General features: G+C 39.6%; 1 protein-coding gene across 1 annotated transcript; it reads right to left on the minus strand.

Annotated features, from left to right (window-relative positions):
• Positions 1-941: 941 nt before the first annotated feature.
• On the minus strand, positions 942-18209 carry itga6a (integrin, alpha 6a). The gene is made up of 25 exons (XM_085375273.1): positions 18022-18209; positions 10887-11011; positions 10687-10766; positions 10338-10599; positions 10088-10219; positions 8939-9149; positions 8533-8726; positions 8355-8449; positions 7679-7806; positions 7503-7592; positions 7356-7417; positions 7114-7280; positions 6664-6804; positions 6451-6569; positions 6004-6166; positions 4710-4796; positions 4539-4618; positions 4367-4441; positions 4173-4275; positions 3504-3680; positions 3287-3382; positions 3101-3211; positions 2907-2999; positions 2682-2810; positions 942-1106 (listed from the first exon to the last, which is right to left on the minus strand). Exons 1-25 carry the CDS (start codon positions 18207-18209, stop codon positions 942-944), a joined length of 3273 nt encoding a protein of 1090 aa, XP_085231399.1.
• Positions 18210-21062: the final 2853 nt, after the last annotated feature.

Below are 21062 nucleotides of genomic sequence, written 5' to 3' on the forward strand. Positions count from 1 at the left end.
AGTGTGGGGTCTACTTTACAGTATAAAGCGCCTTGAGGTGATTGTTGTTGTAATTTGGCAGTGCATAAATAAGATTGAATTGAATCAGATACTTCATGTGTTTGGATTTCTGACTATCTGAAAACTCGCTATTAGAAAGGAGTTTGTTACAGCTGAATGTGAAATAACTTTATAAAGATAACTGACTTCAGTCCTGCTTTCATGTCAGATATGTTCATGACAAGAAAATTCAACAGGAAAAGATTTTCTTTAAGCATTTTTATTTTACTTGGCAAAAACTTTTTTTTTAAGGCATTTTGAATTAAAGCGTTTCACTTGATTTTCACCGTCTTCGCTTTGAATTCCCCACAGAGACCAAAAAGTGAGGCTCGTAGTACAGTAGATGGAGTTCATATGTGAGAACCAAGGTGAGCTAATGTGAGCAGAGAGGAAAAATGGAGCTGCTCTCACATTAGACTCGCACAGTTATTTTCAAATATCTATTGTTTGTGACAAGACAATGTACCTAAATGTCATTTCAAAGAAGAAAAAACAGAAAATTTACATACTTACCATTCACAGAAAAAAAACCTCATTTACATTCATATTACAGTGACTGGCTGTACCTTCTGTGAACAGACCTCAGGCCTCCAGTGAGACAGTACAACTTTAAAAACAGCAGTAAACTTTGCCCATTGTTATTTGGCTTCAGACATGAGTGAATAAAACTTTGGTTGCTTGATTTGATTTCTTTTTTTCAACAAAAAAAAAAGTATAAATATAAAATGCGCAGACATATTCAAATATATACAACGATTAGAAAAAAATAGTTCATAGGCTATACAGTGTAAAAAGCATTATCTGCATTTAGCAATAAAAAAAACTATATCTGAGCAACATGTTAATGAAATTATTAATTAAGATCAGTTTTGTCTTTGTTCAAACATCTGAGCAGAAAAAGGTCACGAGTAACTTTCATTGTCGATCCAAGTCGTCATCCACTGCTTTTTTTCAAAAGGATCGTGTTTCACTTTTCCATCTTTGTGCTCAAGAGTTTCCTTTCTTATCCGCACTGCGTGGTAACGAGGGACGCTGTCGTTTTCTTTGGAGCGTTTGAAGAATCCACACTAGGAAAGAGAAATTTTAAAGAAAACACAATGCATTAATAACTTTAAAAAAAATGTATCAGCAATATTCCCACAGTCTGTAAAGGAGCTGTGCAGAAATGCTGAGGAAGCATGCTCAGTGGCAACAGAGCATGCTTGCAACCTTGACTTTTGCAGCAGAACAGGTGCAGGGATGTCAGGAAAAGCGCCTGCAGAAGCACTAGGGGAAACTAGTAAGTCTACTGGCGAGAAAATGCATTACTCTTGAAAAATCCACAGAACCATATTGCACAAAGAGCTTATTAATAAAAAAAATATATATACATTTATTTTCTTATGTAGACGAAAAATATCTCTCTTCAGCATGTCTATTTCACTCAATTTAGGAGCAAAGTGACTTTTTCCCCACAAATAACACGTGCAATATGAGTCTGATTTGAATTTTCCTTCAACAAGTCAGCAGAATTTGCTTAAAAGCAAGTTCATTAGTCACTGCAGTAACCACACGCCATGCTGACTTTACCCACGTTCAGAGAGCATATATCAGTCCTCAGCACTGAGTTTGTCTTTTTCAGACGGCTGAATGTTGATCTCTGCCTTCTGATATGCAGCATTGTACTGGTCTTTAGATGGTCTCCTGAAGAAACCACACTGAGGAGGAGCAAGGGTGGTGAAGTGTTACAAACGTGTCCAGCAGGAGCAAACATACATTTTTAAAGCAAATACTTCCTCCGGAGTCCAGTGTTGATGTGCAGATGTTATATGACAAATAACAAACGTGTAGAAAATATTAAACTTCGGGTTATGATTTACACCTTCTTAAAACTGTGTTGTGGCGAGTTTTATTATCAGTTATATGTCCAGGTTTTGGTATGACCCACCCAGACCCTGAGTGAGTTTACCCAACAGTGTATTTTAGTCACCAAATAACAGATTTATATGGATGGAAACTTTTAATGCAAATCTAACAATAAACTATCATTTAGAGCTGACAAGCTCTCCAGTGCAGAGCTCTTTGCCATAATTAAAGAGTGAATTTTCATTTTTACACTTCACCTTCTGTAAAGTGAAAAAAGGGGGAAAGTTTTTATTAATGGAGCCGGTTGGCAGATTTTATTACAGCTGACCAGAGCTAGGCTGGCAACTAATGTCAAGGCACCGAAATACTTGTTTTGAAAGCCATGTGTCTTGGTCCCATAGGGACTAAGTAAAGCGCCATACAAATACAGGCCATGTTTCCACACAAATGTCTGCAAAGGCAGACTGCATGGCTAGGTGCTTGACTTTATAATCCTGTGGGGATTGGACTGAAAACACTCGAATTCAAAGAATAAGAGGTGGGGCCCAACACTTTTGTCCATATAGTGTATCAATATCTCATATACTCACAATAAAACCAAACCGAGAAAGGCAATCAGAGCATAAAAATCTAGCAAAAAAGGTGAAAATGTTATTTTTAAGTATCTTTAGCTTTATTTTCAGGCTTCATTTACCTTTTCTAATTGGCTAATTTTCACGAGGGGTTCTCTAAATTCATGTTCTTTTCTCATATCCATGTCCATTGTGTAACTGTAGGTGTGACATCCATGTTCTCACCTTCCACAGCAGATAAACCAGTAGAATCAAAATCAAGAGTCCTATGAGAACTGCCACCAGGATGATCCACCAGGGAACTCCTCCCTGATACTTAGCTGCTTCATCGTCAGGAGACACGTTCACATTCACCTGGAAAAAAACATAAAAGGGAGGAAATCCGAGAGACTGAGTTGGGACCGACACAGCAATAAAGGTTAATGTCGTTATGCAGCTTGAATTGCTTACATTTGTGTTTTGATTGGTCAGTATGACGTTTTCCCTCTGAGTATCAAATTCAAGTGTGGCTTTTACTGACAAGGTTGAACTAGGGGCATACTCCTGTGTGCAAAAAACAACAATTATTAATGAAGCAAAATCATGAGATTTGATTTATCTCACATGAAGAGACATGTGAAAACAATAAAAATGCTGTTTATTACCTCAATAAAGGTTGAGTTCCACAGACGGGATCTCAATACGACTACTGTACCATCGAGCCCCTGCAGGGGGCACTTGAACACCACACATTTTTCCATCCCATCTTCACAGGACTAGTAGGCAAATACACAGTTAAACATCATATAAATACTTTTATTAAACTGTGCATGTGCATTTATATCACTTACAAAAACTCTCTTCTTGTCCTTCAGCGAAGACGTTTTTCCACCAGTTTTTCTTTCTTCTTTCATAATTTCTCGTTTTGTTCGATGCACAGAGGACTGCTGAAAGAACATCTCGTTAATTCAACACAGAATCAAACAGGGCAGGCGTGTCATAATGGCCCATTCATCAGTGGTCTAATTTCAGCTGTAACACATGAAGCTGAACGCTTAAATATGCTACCTGAGCAATATTCAGAGGGTTGATCTCAGTTTTAGGGGAGCAATGGATTTTCTCTGGTCCTTCAGAAGTGATGCTCATCAGGTACAGAAGCCATTTCCCATTTTTTTGAATTTTGGGCCAAAAAATGTTTAGTGAGGTTTCGAAAGAAGGTTTCAAGTGCTTCCACGAGTTGTTTATCTGGAGGAGAAATTAACAGGAAACAACTCTGCAATTTCACATAAACATTGCAACCACTTTATTAGGTACACGTTGCTAGCGCTGGGTTGAATCTCCCTTAACCTGAACTGTCTTAAATCTACATATTATAGCTTGAACAAGGTGCTGGAAATATTCAACACTGAGATTTTGGTCCATATTGACGTGATATCTGATATCTGAATCCCCCGTTTCATCACATCCCAATGATGCTCTATTGGCCTGAGTTCTGGTAACTTTGGAGGCCATTTGAGTACAATCACCTCATTGTCATGTTCAAGAAACCAGTTTGAGAGGGTATGAGCTTTGTGACACTGTGATCATGAAGGTATGGACGTGGTCAGCAACAATACTCGCATGTAAGTACCTAATTATATATTTGCATTAACAAACAGGTATACCCAATAAAGTGACCAGTAAGTTTTATGAAAACAATATTAATATTAAAAAAATAGGTGAAATGTATGAACTTACAGTGAAAGTAAAGTTAATCGAACTTCCAATTTCTTCTTCTGACTTCATTGCACTTTCTCCTCTCACAACACCTCCAAAAAACACCTGGGTAGGATTAGCTTCCCTGATGACAACAAGCGAGAAGGTTGGAGGTCCTGTATAGGTATAAAGGTGAAGTCAAACAAGTCAAGGAATCTCTGCGAGAACAAACTTACCCAGAGACAGACAAAGGCCATTCAATGATCACTTTACACTTTACTTTTACATGGATTGCTTCTTGGTAGCTGGTCCTAAACGAAAAGGATAGTAATATTAATAACAATAACACATTCCAGTTTGAAAGTGTGCAGCACATAACAGAAAGCGAATCTCAGCATCTTTACTTACGTATTCAGCTGCAGGTCGATCTCAATCTCAGTGGTGTCTAAAGTCACATGCGCAGCACTCAGGATGACTTTAAAGGTAACCTTGTGAAAAAGTAGTAGCATTTCTTACATATGAATTACAACAGCCAAGTGTCTTAGAAAGCATTAGCGCAGGAGCGTGACATTTCTGTACCTTTGAGTTTCTCTTAAAAGGATTTCCCAGCTCACATTCTGCTTGAGAGCTGTTTACATTTGCATCACAGGTGATCAGGTTTTCCATCTAGAAAAGAACACATCGGAAAACGTGTGTAATATATCCAAGTATTTACTTTATGACGCGGTCATAAGCTGTATATAAAAGATGGATGTAGCCACTAGGCTTTAGAAAAGGTAAAGCCCCTTAAACCTGCAATTTTCCAAAGGGCCAACAGGGGGCGACTCTCTTGTTGATGATGTAGAACTGTACTTGAGCTAAGCTGCTAGCATGCAAACTATTACAAACGCTAAAGAACATGCACAAAGATATGGAAGCCCGTTTCCGCCACTAAATAAAAATAAAAAAGCTAGTATCCATAACTCGAAATTTCGAGTTACTTTTGTCAAAATTTCGAGTTAGCTCTGCCAATCAAAGATATACGTGAATGAGGTCGCTTTCTTGTTACCCGGAAGCATATGGCGCAGAGGAACGCGCACTCAAAAACGGATCCCAACAAATTGGCGCTTTCGCAAGTACGTTTGCTGATAGTAACACCATGTGATTCAGCTAATAACACAGGGATTTCATCATTTGTGAAGCCAGGCTGAAAACACTCAGCAATCTGTGTATTCACGACTGGATGTAATACCGGTAGCTTAGCTGTAGCATTTGTAGCTGAGGGCTTCAGCTTCTGGGTAACAAGGAAATGACATCATTCACGTAGATTACTGATTGGCAGCGCTAACTCGAAATTTCGAGTTGCTTTTCTCAAAATTTTGAGTTAATAAATCGAAATTTCGAGTTAATATGTCGAAATTTTGAGAAAATAACTCGGAATTTTGAGAAAATAACTCGGAATTTTGAGAAAACAACTCGAAATTTTGAGTTATGGATCCTTTTTTTTTTTAGTGGCGGAAACGGGCTTCCATACAAAGAAGGCCAAGCTTTTAAACCCGTAACAGTCCCATTACGTTGTTTTTTATATGCCAGAAGAGTGGAACAAGCAGTCACTGTCATGGATTCAATCAGTCAGGGATTTGTGTTTAATTATCTGAATACTGGATTTTCCTCTTGCCAGGCCCACCTCTCTCATCATCATCATCCATATACTGTGTATTCATACCTCCTGCATATTAAACAGCGGAAATGCTCCAGGTATTTTAAGCCACAGTGGAAGTCATTTTTTAGTATTTTGATTAATGCTTTTAGGGCTTGAATCAATTGCAGGTAAAGGACTTTAAATTTTGTAACTTTCTTACAATACAACAAAGTAATTTTACAGTCGACTTACTGTTGTTTGATCGGTGCGGACTCCAGAATATGACATGGTATTTGGGAAGGTCCCCACCAGCTTTGCCTCATAAGCATCGTCACCATTCATGTTGCTTACTGTCACCAACACAGCCAAGTCCTTCCTCTGGGATTTCACAATAAACTCTGGGATGCCGTTCTTGCTGCAGACACACAGTCATGACCAGTGATGAAAAAAACAAAAACAAAGAAAACATGCTTCTTCAGTGATAACAATCGTGTAGCAAACTGTGTATGTTGTGCAATCAGCATGTCTGAGCTTAAGTAGGGTTGGTGGCCCAGTGAGACTCAACCATTCACTTTGATGTGTGTCATCCAAAAGGCCAAAGCATGAAAAAGCAGGGTGGGTTTTAAAGTCCAACTGGTCCCATTACAAAACTCAATCAATGCTACTTTATATTACTACAGTCTGAGAATGAGTTTTAACCTCTTATTTAACGGGGGGTACTCCTCTTTGTTGGCTTCTTTGTAGTGTAGACTATAATTCATCTTTAGGTTACTTTTGCAAATATGATCGCTTCCACATCCTTCTTTTAGAAAGTTCACCTGAAACAACAGGAAATGACGACAAATATACAAATGTTACATAACAAACTCGACACAATGAGTTTTAGTGTTTACATTTAGAAGTTGCCTTTACCTCAGAAATGATTTTGCTCGGTTGAGTGGCGTCTAAAATGGGAATCATGCGAGGGAGGCCATTGAGTGATTCCTCTTGTTTTGTACTTATATCTGCCGACACCTCAATGGGAATGCTACGCATCTTGTCCTTGATGTTATCCTTCGTGAATCACAAAAAAAGGCTTTTAATGCATTTATTATTATGATTTACTGTTACTGTCTCTGTTTTAATATATACTATTACAGTTTTGATTTATATAATTTCACTATTCATTTATTATAAATGACCTCAAAGTTAGCACTACATATGTTCATGCACGGTCATTTTTCGAATACTGACATCTCCAAGAAATTGTTATTACTATCGTCAACGTCCATGTCTTCATTTTTTTAATAATTTCTCCAGTTTAAAGTTGAGAGAGGCTTCTAGCTTGTTCTCAGTGATGTAGCTGTGTGACACTTGATTTACCTTAAGTCTGGCTATTAGTTTGATACACTTTTGCTGATTTTGCTCTTTGAGTTTTAAGGTGCCGTTGAACTGGTATTCTAGTTCAGAGCTGGAGTCGTTTAAGAACATCGCTCTGGAAGTCAGTCCTCTCCTGTGAGCTCTGTCCACCTCCACAGAATAGCTAACAGCTGCAGTGTTGAAGTAAAATGTTAGAAAAAAATAAATTTGAAAATGGAAAAATAATGTAATAAATTTTTACATACTAAGCTTTGGATTATAAGATGCAGGATTAGCTTTGTAGGAAAAGCATGCCATCACAGTGAAACTATGGACAGAAAACAGATATTGTTAGGAAAAAGAAAGTTTTCACTCTGAAGTCTGTTTGAATATAATAATATAAGAACACCTACCAAACATGGTCCCCACACGTCTTATTTGTAAGACTTATTTCATTTGGAGACACTTTGACAACACTGTTGAGGCTAATGACTGGCCTTGTTCTAAAAGAAAGATGGTTAAATAAAACTGTGATTGAGGTCAGTAGGACTTTAACTAAATTTAAACTAACGGTTAAGGCCACAGTTACCTGTAAATCATAGCTGAATCTGACAGAGAGCCTATAGCCAAGTCTGGATAAGAGTTACCATCCAGGTCCATGTTTCCTGCAAGAGAATAGCCGAAAAATCGAATGTTGTGGTCTTTCCCTGAAAGGATCTGGAAAATAAAGATGGAACTGAAATTAAGCGAGGAAAAGAAACACGGTAAAGACAAAGTTGTCCCAATGAGGTTTTTTAAATTAGCAGCTAAACTAGCTGAAGATTTTACTTTACCTTAGTATGTCTGAGTTTAAGAGCAAGAAGAAATATTAATAATGAGAAAATGCTGTAGCACAGGCTTTCTATCTCTTGATCCCAAGTCTGAAAAAAATTTCAGATGCAAAATCCTGTTTTTCCAAGACTGTTAAGGCTCACTATTAGGGGTAGCCGTGTATTTTTCTTATTATTATTTTTTAAAAAACTGTACCAAACCGATGTTTCTTAAGTCCAGCAGTTATGGAGAAACACTTTTATTCATTTGGAGCCGTTATTAGGTTCATCAGGAATATGCTGGTGGAAAAAAAAAGTCATTTTGAACTTTGGCAGCTAGCTTTAGAGGTTTATCACTAGCAACATGGTTCTGCAACAGCATAAACCAGACTTCATGAAAGCATTCAGACTGTAACAAAACACTGATGTAATATAATTTTCTAAACAAATATCCACCTGTGCAGGGGTCGTTTTGATCCCCTGTGCAGAGCCGTGATAAATGTAGACTTTTCCTGTCCCAGAATCTTCCTGCGGAGCTCCAATCGCAATGTCTGTATGAGGAAAAAACACAATTTATGTGACTGCAAATGACAAAGACAAGACAAACACAGCGCAAAAAGGTCAGCTTAATCACCTTTATATGAGTCTTGATTGATGTCGCCGATGTTCTCTACTGCCACGCCAAACATCGAGTCTTTGGTCCCTATTAGACGGACAGGAGTGTTTCCTTCCCAAACTCCTGCATTGTTGATGTAAACATAAACAGCTCCCCCAATGTCTTCACCCTTCATGTAGAACTGAGGGGCTCCTATTACTATGTCTTGCCACCTAGTATCACATAGAGTGAAAAAACAAAAAACGCTATTAAAAGTACTTAAAAACGGAAAATATTTTTTTAAATGAAGTGATATTAAAGAAAGTTGTGTAAATCTGAAATTTATGTGTTTTATACTCTTTTGTGACTTGTTAAGTTTGGATCGAGTCTACTCTTCTGAACAATCTAATAAATGTACCCAAAGGCAGTCAGAAATGTTACACACCCATCGTTATTCAGGTCCACTACAGCCACGTCGTATCCAAAGCAGGATCCCAGACCCGGACCATGCAGAATGTACTCCGTTGAGAGGTTTCCTGCTACCATGTCCTGCTTGAACAGGACTACAGCTCCGCTGTGATTGGCCCTGGGCGCTCCAGCCACCACTGTCAGCTTACCCCTAGTGGTGATGTGGTGTCCCGAATCAAGGGAGAATCCTAAAGTGTGTTAAATGAAGTAGGTTTATAGTGCTGTGCAAAAGTGTTGAGCTACCTCTCATTGCTTTATATTTTGCGAGAAAAATGGAAAGTAGGTGCAGCAGTTTATTGACACATACACAAAAATACATGGAAATATAGTATCTAAGGCCGAAACATGTGAGTCTGAACATCTAACAAACTTGAAAGTCAGTGCTTGGTATGACCAGCTTTACTCTTCAAAGCTCTCTGACACAAGCTTTCTTGTAATTTCTCTAATTCGTCTTCAGAAATAGTTCTCCAGGCTTCTTGAAGGACAATCAAAGCTCTTCTTTCGATGTTGGCCTGAGCAGGTTTGAGGGACATGCTTGCTTGGTAAGCCTAATTTTGTACTTTTATACAATGTCTGTGAAGGTTCTCAGTCATCCAGGTCATCGTAGTCAAAGGAGCTTGCAAGAAAAGTGTCTGGACTTCTTGAAGTTGCTTGAAGACGTTTCACCTCTCATCCGAGAAGCTTCTTCAGTTCTGAGGTCAAATGGCGGAGAGTCCCAGATTTAAACCCAGTGGGAGTTTCCCCCCAAAGTGGGACAAAGGACCCCCTGACCCCCTTTATACAATGATATGAAAACCAAAGTTTTTACAGGTCTCTCTGAAGTCCTCTGAAAAACTAAGTACACCCCAGAATTCAGTAGTTTGTAAAATCACGTGTAGCAGCAATAATAACTTGATGAATATCTTCATGTATGCATAATCATCCAGGTAAGGAAATCCCAGAAAGTTACTTCTGTTTATCTGGATATTTCCGTATGTCCATATTGGTCTTTACATCTTTTTAAAGGAATTTTGGCTCACTCTTTTTTACATTATTGTTTTAGCTCATTCACGTTTGCTTGAGGAAATTAATGAACTAACATCAAACAAGTGACGGAAAAAAAAATATCTGTGGGTGTTCAACTCACCGAGGTAGCTGTTTGCAGGTACAGGCACAAAATCAGGGTTCCTGACTTTTTCATTCCCAACTTCATATGGGCCGTCATCAAATATTCCCATGTCCAGAAAAGTACTGTTATTCTGCTCCAGTCGCGCTATCCCTAGATTTAAGAGCACAAAGTGATGAGAAAAATTAGGATTAAAAAATGAGATTCATATACAAAAATTAAATCCTCTAATGAAGATAAACAGCATATAAAGACACAATCACATAGTGACCTCTCCAGTTGTAAGCTCCCACTGCTCCAAAAACCATGTAATGGTAGTCATTGGTGAAAGTAGCTGCCAGTCCTTGCTGGCATGTTCCAAACATTGCGTGGCCTTCAGGTCTGCCATCGCAGAATTTCCATTCACCTCCATCCTCAGAAGACTGAGGGTCAATGGTTAGGTCCTGACTCAGAATATAACAACGTCCGGGGATGTGATGAGTCTCCTCTGGAGTATTCACATTCAAACGCCTCTGATAGCGATGAGCACATGTCTGAAGAAAAAGATACGAGTAAGACCTTTACTGAACCAGGGCACGAGGATCCACAGAACGATGGTTTTAATACTTAGTTTGACTCACCACAATCTTCCCCCCAGGTCCCTGACTCTTCACTGACACCCCCATCCACTGATTCTCTTTATTCTCAAGTCTCAGATCCGCTGAAAATTTGCCAACAGACATAATTGAACATTTTACTTGGAAAGCTTGGTTTCTACAAATTGTCAAAATTACAAAGGCAGTGGATTTTGTTTAGGTAGGTATGCAGGCAGAGTTCTCACCATTATCATCAAATTTGATACGCTCACAATTACTAGACTGGGTGACTTCACATTTATACAGGCCTCCAGTGATATTGGCTTTTTGGTTTTGCAAAGACCGGGCTCTGGGTGCACCAATCAGTACCCTAAAAAACACACAAAAAACAAGACAGAAATATATTTAATCCAAAACTTATTTCATAAAAAGTTTGGGAACTGTTGCTTTAGTTACCTTTGCTGGGATACCATTCAACAAAGCCACAGCTTGTAGAATTTCACACACATATAAAAACATATAAAAACATCAACAGTGATAATGAAGGGAAACAACAAATGAGTGCAATACTGATGGTTAAAGGACAGCTGTCATCATTTTGGCCCTGCTGGGGCTCCTCAAGTGCTAGTATGCCTATCTCTGAGGCTAATTTATGGCTCCACTTCCACAATTCTGAGTAAATTCCCTTCTGCCTCACTCAGTTCTCTGTCATACCTTTCATGATCCCTATTAGTACAATGGGTGACATGATCTAACAACCCCGCTTTAGGTGACTATCAGATATGCAGAATGCCGGTTAACAAAAGCTTGACTATGAGAAATTATTTGTTAAAATAATGTTTTAATGCTCAGATGTGTTTGCTTCATTTTAAAATTCGTAAAATAAAAAGAACTTTCACCAGAAAGCCAGACAAAAATGAAAACAATATCATTACATCATATCCTTCTGGGATCAAGCAGCACCAGACGTCCACTACCAGGAGCAGAAGATCAAAAAGAAATAACAATTGACAATTGAAAAGCATGTTTCTTTAAGCTACAATACTACAATACAATTCTTAAACTGTTTACAATAAAATAAAACATCAAAACATTTTTGTTTTCTTGGCTCTCAGGAGCATCTTTTATTTTTTAGGAACAAAAATTAGAGAAGTTCCAAATATGGCAATAAACTAGTGTTTTCACACCCTGCAGAGGGCAAGGGGGAACTCAACCAGACTATTGCTTTTCAGTATTGTGGTTGTTGCTCTCTTCTAAACACACTTCCCTTTGAAACCCCGCACTGTCGCAGAGACTCACACATCTTTTAACATCTCAGAAAGAGATTCTGTGTTTTATATGTTTTCAGCAGCCGGTACGATGACATACGCAGCACCAACACACAGGTCACTGGGGTTCAACAGACTGTCTTTTTACAGATTGATTTAAGAAACACAGACAAATGCATGAACAAATAGTTTTCAAAAAACCCAGCCTGTTTCTGCCAAAAATTATGTGCAGACCAGGTTATTTTACAGGACTATGAAATAGTAAGACTGGGTGTGATTATGCTGATTATACACCTACATTTGCACTTAAATATATCTGAATATTTTTATGTTTTTCTTTCGAGCTTTTACTGCACATGAATCATGGTCCCTCCTGTGCAGTGCAGTGTGCAACGGTCACATTTTACGCGTTTTTTAACATGTTTTACAGTTATTTCAGGAAGAAAGTGAAAGGGTCTAAAAACATGAAATTTCTATGAATTAACTGTACAAAATACACTGATATACAGCGCTTCTCATAAAGTACATTTTACTACTTGGCTTGAAAATGTAATTGTTAACACTTTTTAAAAACGTTTTTAGGATTCATTCAGCAGCTTCAAATACAGTTGCAGTGCATCTGCAAATAGATACTGTATCTGGGTATGAAATGCAGTGAGCACCTGCTTTGTGTGACTTTTTACACAGTGTCAGAGTCAAGTAAATGTGCAAGGAAGTGAGGGAGAAAAACCACAAGCAGTCTTGATCAGATAGAGTGGGGTTGAACCACTTCCTGCACTAAAAGTAACACTGAGCACACAACTGAGATGGCCTGTTAAAAATAAAAGGAAATAAAGGTTATTACTTGTGATCAAGTAAAATCACATCATATATAACAGTATGCCATATAAGTTTTAACAAATACTATCACCTCATCCACAGACTGAAGAAGTCGGTTGGATGAAGCGTTTCTCCCCCTTAAAACGCTACGTCAACTTTCAGGGATTTCCTTAGCTGGATGATTGAGCATGCATCAAGACTCAACCACAACTCTTCCCTCCACTCAGTGTTGTGGTACTTGCACAGGTCAAAGACACAGTGGATGATATTATTGTTATCATTTAGACAAATAGATAAAATCTTAACATAAATCACAGCTCTTAACAGAAAATTGTGACACTTGCCATTTGATACAGACGTCTGATATTCAGGCTTGATTGATTTTAAACTTTAACACACTGTAACTGTGTGCCAGTGAACAGAACACATCAGACTACAGGATGTGAGTCACTGGGGACCAGTTGGCACCAAAACAATAGTTTGACGCATTTTACACTAACAGTCATCTAAACACTTCACATGTTAGCTGACCATCAAGCTTACAATGAAGGAATTTGTTTTAAGGAATGAAAGGAAATCCTCTCTTTCTTCCTCACTGCAGCTGACTCTGACCCACCTATTGATCTGTAGGGTCGGCCCCGCTGCGTTTCATTTGCTCAACACGGACCCTCCTAACCGAGCCGTTAAACTAAAACACACAAAACACAACACAGTAGACCATAAAGTGGGTTTTTTTTAAAAGTGCAAAAAAAGGTATGACTTAATAAATAAAAGAATAAATGTAATGTTAAAAGTTTTCCCCTACTTGTTCCTTTGTGGTATGTTTTATTTCCTGCCCTGTTCAGATCTAAACTATATTTAGTATATTAGAAAAACCTGCCTTCTTTTTATCGGCCATCTGATACCTGTGGTTGCAAAGGACCGCCAGCTTCTCTGCCAGTCTGCTCAGTCACTCATTTCTGGCCACGCTGATGAAATCATTAACTCCCTTTTGTAAACAAAGGTCATTTTAAGTGTTAGAAATAAGGAATATGAAGGGAATGCTCGTTGACTGATGACCTGTAGTTGTCAGGATCAACCCCTCACTTTGCTTTGTTTGTTTTTCCATCTGAAATATAATTTCAGTCATAAAGACATTTTTAACAGAATATCAACATATCTAGTGCCTATGGAAGCCCATTTTCAAGATCCATCATTCCTATGTTCCTGTAGCACATCATGTTATTTAATTCAACTGTATCACCTTAAAAAGCTAATTATGTTGGCACAGCTGAAAACTGATGATTAAAGAAGCAACAACGTAGTTAGCTGAGTATCTGTCAGTCTTGGTGCATGTGATGATATTGCCAACAGAACTTTCTTCTGAAGATGTGCATAAAAAGCTCTAACCAGAATAGAAACAGAAGTGGGAGGCCTTTGTGTACAACCAAGAAAGAAAACAAGTACATCGATCTAAACTGAGAAAGCATCCTCAGCTCGCAGCTTTAATGAATGGCTCCTGTAAAATAAAGACCCCCAACAGTGACAGTGAGGAGGTGACGAGAATGTAGGCAGAGCTGCAAAGAAAAAGCCTAATCTGAGAGTGGACAGTAAAAAGACACTAATACCGAACAGATGAGGATAGACTCAGTACAAAAAACATATTGAGCAACATGTGAGAATTTGCACGGTCCAATTTGTAAACTGCCAAAAACACAGCCTAATCAACGAAACAGGGACCACACATGCTGATATTAGCATCATGGATGTGCATGTGTATGTAAGTAACAAGAAATGAAGAAAGAGTGTGAAAGTTTGTTCGTTTTTTCTGGGCTACTGAGGAAAAATGTAACCATGTCAGATGTAAAATGTCCCACTCAGAGTCATCATGTGGGGTGTCTTTCACTGCGGCGTAAATGCATAGTGGCGGGTGTTGGCTTTCACAGTGATCTCACTGGTCTCTGTTAACAGATGTGCTCCAATGCCTTCACAGCTGTGCACTCAAAGCAAGAAGAAACTCACAGCTGTTCCAACTGTTTCAGTTTACACATCGCACACTGATTGTTGCTGACCTGTGATTGGCTGACACACATCACAGAATCGTGTCAACTTTAAGTAAAGATTAAAGTTTTTAGAGGATTTTCGGGGGGTCTGTTTATTGACCACTTATCTGTTATCTTGACACTAGCCAGACATTGGTGTGAAGTTTGACTGGAGTATCTCCACTGATGATTCACTGATGCGTTTAATCTATCGGGTTACATGTGCACAGATGGCCGTGCATGCCCAGTCTGGTTTCATTGAGAGAATGTTAAAACCATCTTTAACATATTACTCATGAAAGAGGCATCAAAATGCCAAATAGCAACTTTTTGCAATACTTTCAGTGACTTATGGAAATGAGAGTCTACTTTGCTTTAATTATCTCTTTAGAAATCAAACAAAAACAAAACACCTTATGACTATACTTAACCAACGCGATGGTTTCCTGATTATTAAATTCACCAGCACTTTAATCATCAGAAGAGTCAAAAAAATGTGTTTTTTTTAGCTGAAATTCAGCCTGTGTAGGTTTGGCATGAGAGGAGTTACATCTACCGCTCATCAGGGCAGAGGGCCTAAAAAAGAGCCAGTGAAGTCCAGCATTCCTCTCGTCACATATGATTTATCATAATCAGACTGATGCACAGTAAGTAGTGATAGCCAGCAGAGATTTGCAGCTGCCGGCGATTGTCATGACACGTTTTCGTAAAAAATCGGGAGCGACGGATGTTGGACAGCGTGACGCATCCCTGACTTGCGGTTTCGCCGGCTCAGAGGTCCTCAGAGCTTTAGGTCACGCAGAGCTGTTCTGCTGTTCTGCTGAGCTTCCTCTTGTCTCGTCTGACTGATTATCTCAGGGTCACACAAGGATCTAGAGCTAAGATCATGACTGAGCTGCTGTTTATTACGTCATTACTGTCCTTTTATTATTTCCGTACAGCTACACTTTCTCAGTGTCTCAGTGTCTGAAGTTTCAACCAAGAAGAGCTGAAGAATGTGAGCTCATTGTAACTAGGGCTCCAATTAATGAGTCACTTCAGTGCTTGTACGTTTTGTCAACTAAAACAACAAAGTAATTATTTAAGTCAGTTTTTAAATAAAACCATATAAAACCACATAAAACCATAAACATATCTTTCTTTTATATGATCAGGAGGACTCATTCTTACTCTGTGGAGTTATCTTCTTCTTTTCAGGGGTCTCCCACAGTGGACTGTCTACCTCCATCTCACCTTATTCCTAGCCTCCTCCAGTGTCACACCAACCCATGCATGTCCTCATCTGTCTTCAGCCAACAATAGCACAATTTCCACTAACATCTTGCTGGTCAGCTGCACAAGTGACAGCTGTTGTTACTCAGGCTTTGATTGATCCAACATGGAAATTTTACAGATGATGCGTATCTTTGAGTTTACACAGCATGTCCTTCCTGGCACAACCCTCCCCTTTTATGGGCACTGGTAGTACACTGGTTTGTGGCCCCCTGTGGTTGGGGGTGTGGCTGGTTAAGTAATGCTAAATCAAATATTAATTAGCTCACATGTGGAAAAAAAAAAAGTGGTTCCTGCAAAGAAGAAGTTGTTTGAGTGGTTCAAGTGGTTATGCTTGCTTTATCTCTGACTTATCAGAGGAGTTCAACATGCCGACTCAAACTTCGGTATGAAAACATGAATTTGGATCATTTTTAGTTTTAAACAAGTTTTTTAAAGATTTCTGAAATATTTGTGTCTTCTAGTTTTTACGAGAGCTGGTCTAATACATTTCTTTAGCAGTGCATATTTTCTTCTGGCATTATTTAAACATGTAAACTGTTTTGAAGGGAGTTCTCTTGAATACACAAAACAGCTCATGAAACCAAGTTACTTGAAGCTCCATAAACCTTGTTGTGAGTACTGTTTTCTTTTCTTTTTTTTTACTGCAAACTATATCTGACAAGCATATGAAAACGTGCAGCTTGCTGCCCTTACAGCTCAACCAAGCGAGGCGGTTATGTTTACATCCTGTAATAAGCACAGGCCTCTTGTCAGGTAGATGTGCGCTTACTTCTGCACAGCTGTTGAGCTTGGTGATTAGGAAGAAAACATTTCCTATATGAAAATGCTCACATCACTCAGCTTTCCCTATAAGCTTTTATTTTTTGTCTAAACAACAGTCCAAAACCTGAAATATTCAGGTTCCTTTCACATAAAAAAAGATGCTCTGGTTTTTCCTCCCCTAAATAAGGTTTGCTTCCTCACTGAGCAGGATGTAAAAGAGGCACGCTCCCCAGACTTTTACAGGCTGAAAACAAACTCTCAAGCCAGTGTCACATTTCAAGGCTCTATTTGCCCGACAAATATGACATCAGTTTCATGACTTTTCCCTCCCTTTAGACTTGCCAAGCCAGACAAATGTTAAAGTTCCTCTTTTCAGTTTGAATGCTTCTTTGTGAACAAAGAAATGTTTGTGAAAAAGCGATCTGAAAAATCCAGTGAGTGAGGCTGCATTAGTCAGCATGTTCTGATTTCTCTTCTTAATTGTCTCACAAGAGCAAAAATCTAATCTAATCTAAAAACTGCCAGGATCGTGCAGAACGCCAGCAAACAAAGCTGATAACAGGAAACCTAGAAGATTAAAAGACAAGAGAATAATGAAAGCCACATTATTATAGCATCTTGAATGGAAATTTTTTGGCTGTTTGTAATCGGTGAATGAAATGTCAGGAATAATAGCTTCGATCCTTTTTATGTACATTGAAAAATCCACTCGTTTGCAAAGCAATCCTGAGACCCTTTTATTTCCTATTACCTCTCTCCTCGCAGTGCTGCCTCGGTTTGACCCTGCAGGCACATTTGCATGACACTACAAGCATTGTAAATTCACTTGTTATCCTTTGGCTGTTTCCCTACTTCATATTCAAAGTATCAGCGGGGAAACTGCTGATATCACCGAGAATTGAAACAAAACGTGTGAGAAACCCTGTGGGGTTTGGGGAAAACTGGGTAAAAAAAAAAAAAAAGATAAAGTTAAAGGACATTGTATTAGAAAGTTGCTCTAACGCACGACTGTAACACGTGAGAGGGTTAAAGAGTTATTTTCTCTCATTATTTAAAGTTTAAACAGAAAGTAGGTAGAGTGTAAGCCAGTCAGTCCTCACAGCACTTCCAGTCACATTTGAATTTCTGCGCTGATGCCACCTGACAGAAAAGTCCCTAAACTTGCTTGTTAAATGAACCTGTTCCAAGGAGCTCAGACAGCTCTACAGACGTGAACATCTGGAGACATCACTCACATGACTTTGTCCGGGTTGAGCTGCCGGTGCATGGCCAGAGAAAAGCCGAACAGGCTCCCAGGCTCTCCGTCTTTCCTGAGGACATGATCGGTGTCCAGGTTAAAGCCGAGCACAAAAGTTGCCTCCAGGACATAAACGAAGAATAAAAGTGCAGCGTGAGCAGCAGAGCGTCCTCCCTGCGGCAGCATTGCAGCGTCGTACAGATCTGCCCAACCGTCCCAAAATTAGGCTCCTCTCTGCTCTGTCAATTGATGACTGAAAGCTGCCTCTGTTTGAACCCCACCGGGTTAGGGTGGTACTCCACGGCGCCACCTCTGGCCATGATGGCGGAGTGTGTCACTGAATCACTTACAGTGGGGCAAAAAAGTATTTAGTCAGCCACCGATTGTGCAAGTTCCCCCACCTAAAATGATGACAGAGGTCAGTAATTTGCACCAGAGGTACACTTCAACTGTGAGAGACAGAATGTGAAAAAAAAAAAAAATCCATGAATCCACATGGTAGGATTTGTAAAGAATTTATTTGTAAATCAGGGTGGAAAATAAGTATTTGGTCAATAACAAAAATACAACTCAATACTTTGTAACATAACCTTTGTTGGCAATAACAGAGGTCAAACGTTTACTATAGGTCTTTACCAGGTTTGCACACACAGTAGCTGGTATTTTGGCCCATTCCTCCATGCAGATCTTCTCGAGAGCAGTGATGTTTTGGGGCTGTCGCCGAGCAACACGGACTTTCAACTCCCGCCACAGATTTTCTATGGGGTTGAGGTCTGGAGACTGGCTAGGCCACTCCAGGACTTTCAAATGCTTCTTACGGAGCCACTCCTTTGTTGCCCGGGCGGTGTGTTTTGGATCATTGTCATGTTGGAAGACCCAGCCTCGTTTCATCTTCAAAGTTCTCACTGATGGAAGGAGGTTTTGGCTCAAAATCTCACGATACATGGCCCCATTCATTCTGTCCTTAACACGGATCAGTCGTCCTGTCCCCTTGGCAGAAAAACAGCCCCATAGCATGATGTTTCCACCCCCATGCTTCACAGTAGGTATGGTGTTCTTGGGATGCAACTCAGTATTCTTCTTCCTCCAAACACAACGAGTTGAGTTTATACCAAAAAGTTCTACTTTGGTTTCATCTGACCACATGACATTCTCCCAATCCTCTGCTGTATCATCCATGTGCTCTCTGGCAAACTTCAGACGGGCCTGGACATGCACTGGCTTCAGCAGCGGAACACGTCTGGCACTGCGGGATTTGATTCCCTGCCGTTGTAGTGTGTTACTGATGGTGACCTTTGTTACTTTGGTCCCAGCTCTCTGCAGGTCATTCACCAGGTCCCCCCGTGTGGTTCTGGGATCTTTGCTCACCGTTCTCATGATCATTTTGACCCCACGGGATGAGATCTTGCGTGGAGCCCCAGATCGAGGGAGATTATCAGTGGTCTTGTATGTCTTCCATTTTCTGATGATTGCTCCCACAGTTGATTTTTTCACACCAAGCTGCTTGCCTATTGTAGATTCACTCTTCCCAGTCTGGTGCAGGTCTACAATACTTTTCCTGGTGTCCTTCGAAAGCTCTTTGGTCTTGGCCATGGCGGAGTTTGGAGTCTGACTGTTTGAGGCTGTGGACAGGTGTCTTTTATACAGATGATGAGTTCAAACAGGTGCCATTCATACAGGTAACGAGTGGGGGACAGAAAAGCTTCTTACAGAAGACGTTACAGGTCTGTGAGAGCCAGAGATTTTCCTTGTTTGAGGTGACCAAATACTTATTTTCCACCCTGATTTACGAATAAATTCTTTACAAATCCTATCATGTGGATTCATGGATTTTTTTTTCACATTCTGTCTCTCACAGTTGAAGTGTACCTCTGGTGCAAATTACTGACCTCTGTCATCATTTTAAGTGGGGGAACTTGCACAATCGGTGGCTGACTAAATACTTTTTTGCCCCACTGTATCAGTGTCATAATTACACGTTAGAAACTGAATATCTTTTAGTCTCAGCTGAAATAAGCAGGCTTAATTTATGACACGTGTTTTACTCTAAATTATAGTCCTTAAAAATATCAAATAAATGACCCACCTTTTACAGAATTCCTCATATTCTCACAAGTGAATTTAAGAATACTTCCTGGATAAAATGTGTATAATAAAAATACACATAACAAGAATAATGCCATAAGAACTGCTCTATTTATTATTTCTCGGATAAATGCTTAAAAAGACAGCTTTTAGATTAAACGCACTGATGCAGGTTGTGCTGAATGGACGCACGTAAACAGCAAATGTTTGCATCAGGTGGACAAATAAAGCCTCCAAATTCAGCCAGACAACAGAGACAGATGCTGCAGGTCACTATATAGCTATACTACCTTAAAATTGCCATTGTTAGCATCTATCACAAAAAATCTTGTATTCAATCGTCTAAGAAAATCATAATTAAATATTTATTTGGGCTGTCATTAGCAGCACCTGCTCTGCCTCGTGTTCATAAATAACTAATTAGTAAAATCAGCAGTCATTCCTGTCCGAAGCTCCTCTTTCTGCTTCTGGTCATGTTTTAACTCTTATTGAAGTATCGCAGAGTACTCTCTCTGGAGACGAGGAAATGATAAAGGAGTCTCACAAACAGCTGAGCAGAAGCTGCTGAGTCCCTGAAAATTGTCATTTGATTCGTTTTGTGTCACATCTTCCAAAATCAGGAGCATTAAACAGATCCATTGTTCTGTCTGCTCTCTTCTCCCGCTGCATCAGCTGCTGTTCGCCGGTGCGGGTGTGAAGTTTGAACCGCACTGGGCCACAATTACACAGCAGAAGACGACACAATGTGGGCATTGTTGAAACTAGAAAGCCCAGTGCCCAGTTTGTGTGTGTGTGTGTGTGTGTGTGTGTGTTTGTTGTCGGGCGGGGGTTGTGTGAGGGGGTTGGGGTCTGCGTCAGGGTCTTAGCCACATTCCTAATGTGGCAAGAGATTGGGGGGTTCTAGTGTAAGATATGTGAAAGGCATCTCTGTTGGTGGGTTCGGTCACAGATGCG

This window comes from Diplotaxodon limnothrissa, linkage group LG16 (assembly GCF_057381915.1).
Source record: "Diplotaxodon limnothrissa isolate DT_005_m linkage group LG16, D_limnothrissa_male_GT1.1, whole genome shotgun sequence".
In the NCBI taxonomy this organism is placed as follows: domain Eukaryota; kingdom Metazoa; phylum Chordata; class Actinopteri; order Cichliformes; family Cichlidae; genus Diplotaxodon; species Diplotaxodon limnothrissa.

What these genes read in the sequence shown, in the direction of transcription:
- itga6a (XM_085375273.1), bottom strand. Translation starts at nt 18,209, where the DNA reads ATGCTGCCGCAGGGAGGACGCTCTGCTGCTCACGCTGCACTTTTATTC. An exon ending in ACCTGCAAACAGCTACCTCG is followed by an intron (nt 9,150 to 10,087) that starts GTGAGTTGAACA and finishes AACACACTTTAG; the next exon opens with GATTCTCCCTTGATTCGGGA. An exon ending in TGGTTTATCTGCTGTGGAAG is followed by an intron (nt 1,107 to 2,681) that starts GTGAGAACATGG and finishes TCTCTTTCCTAG; the next exon opens with TGTGGATTCTTCAAACGCTC.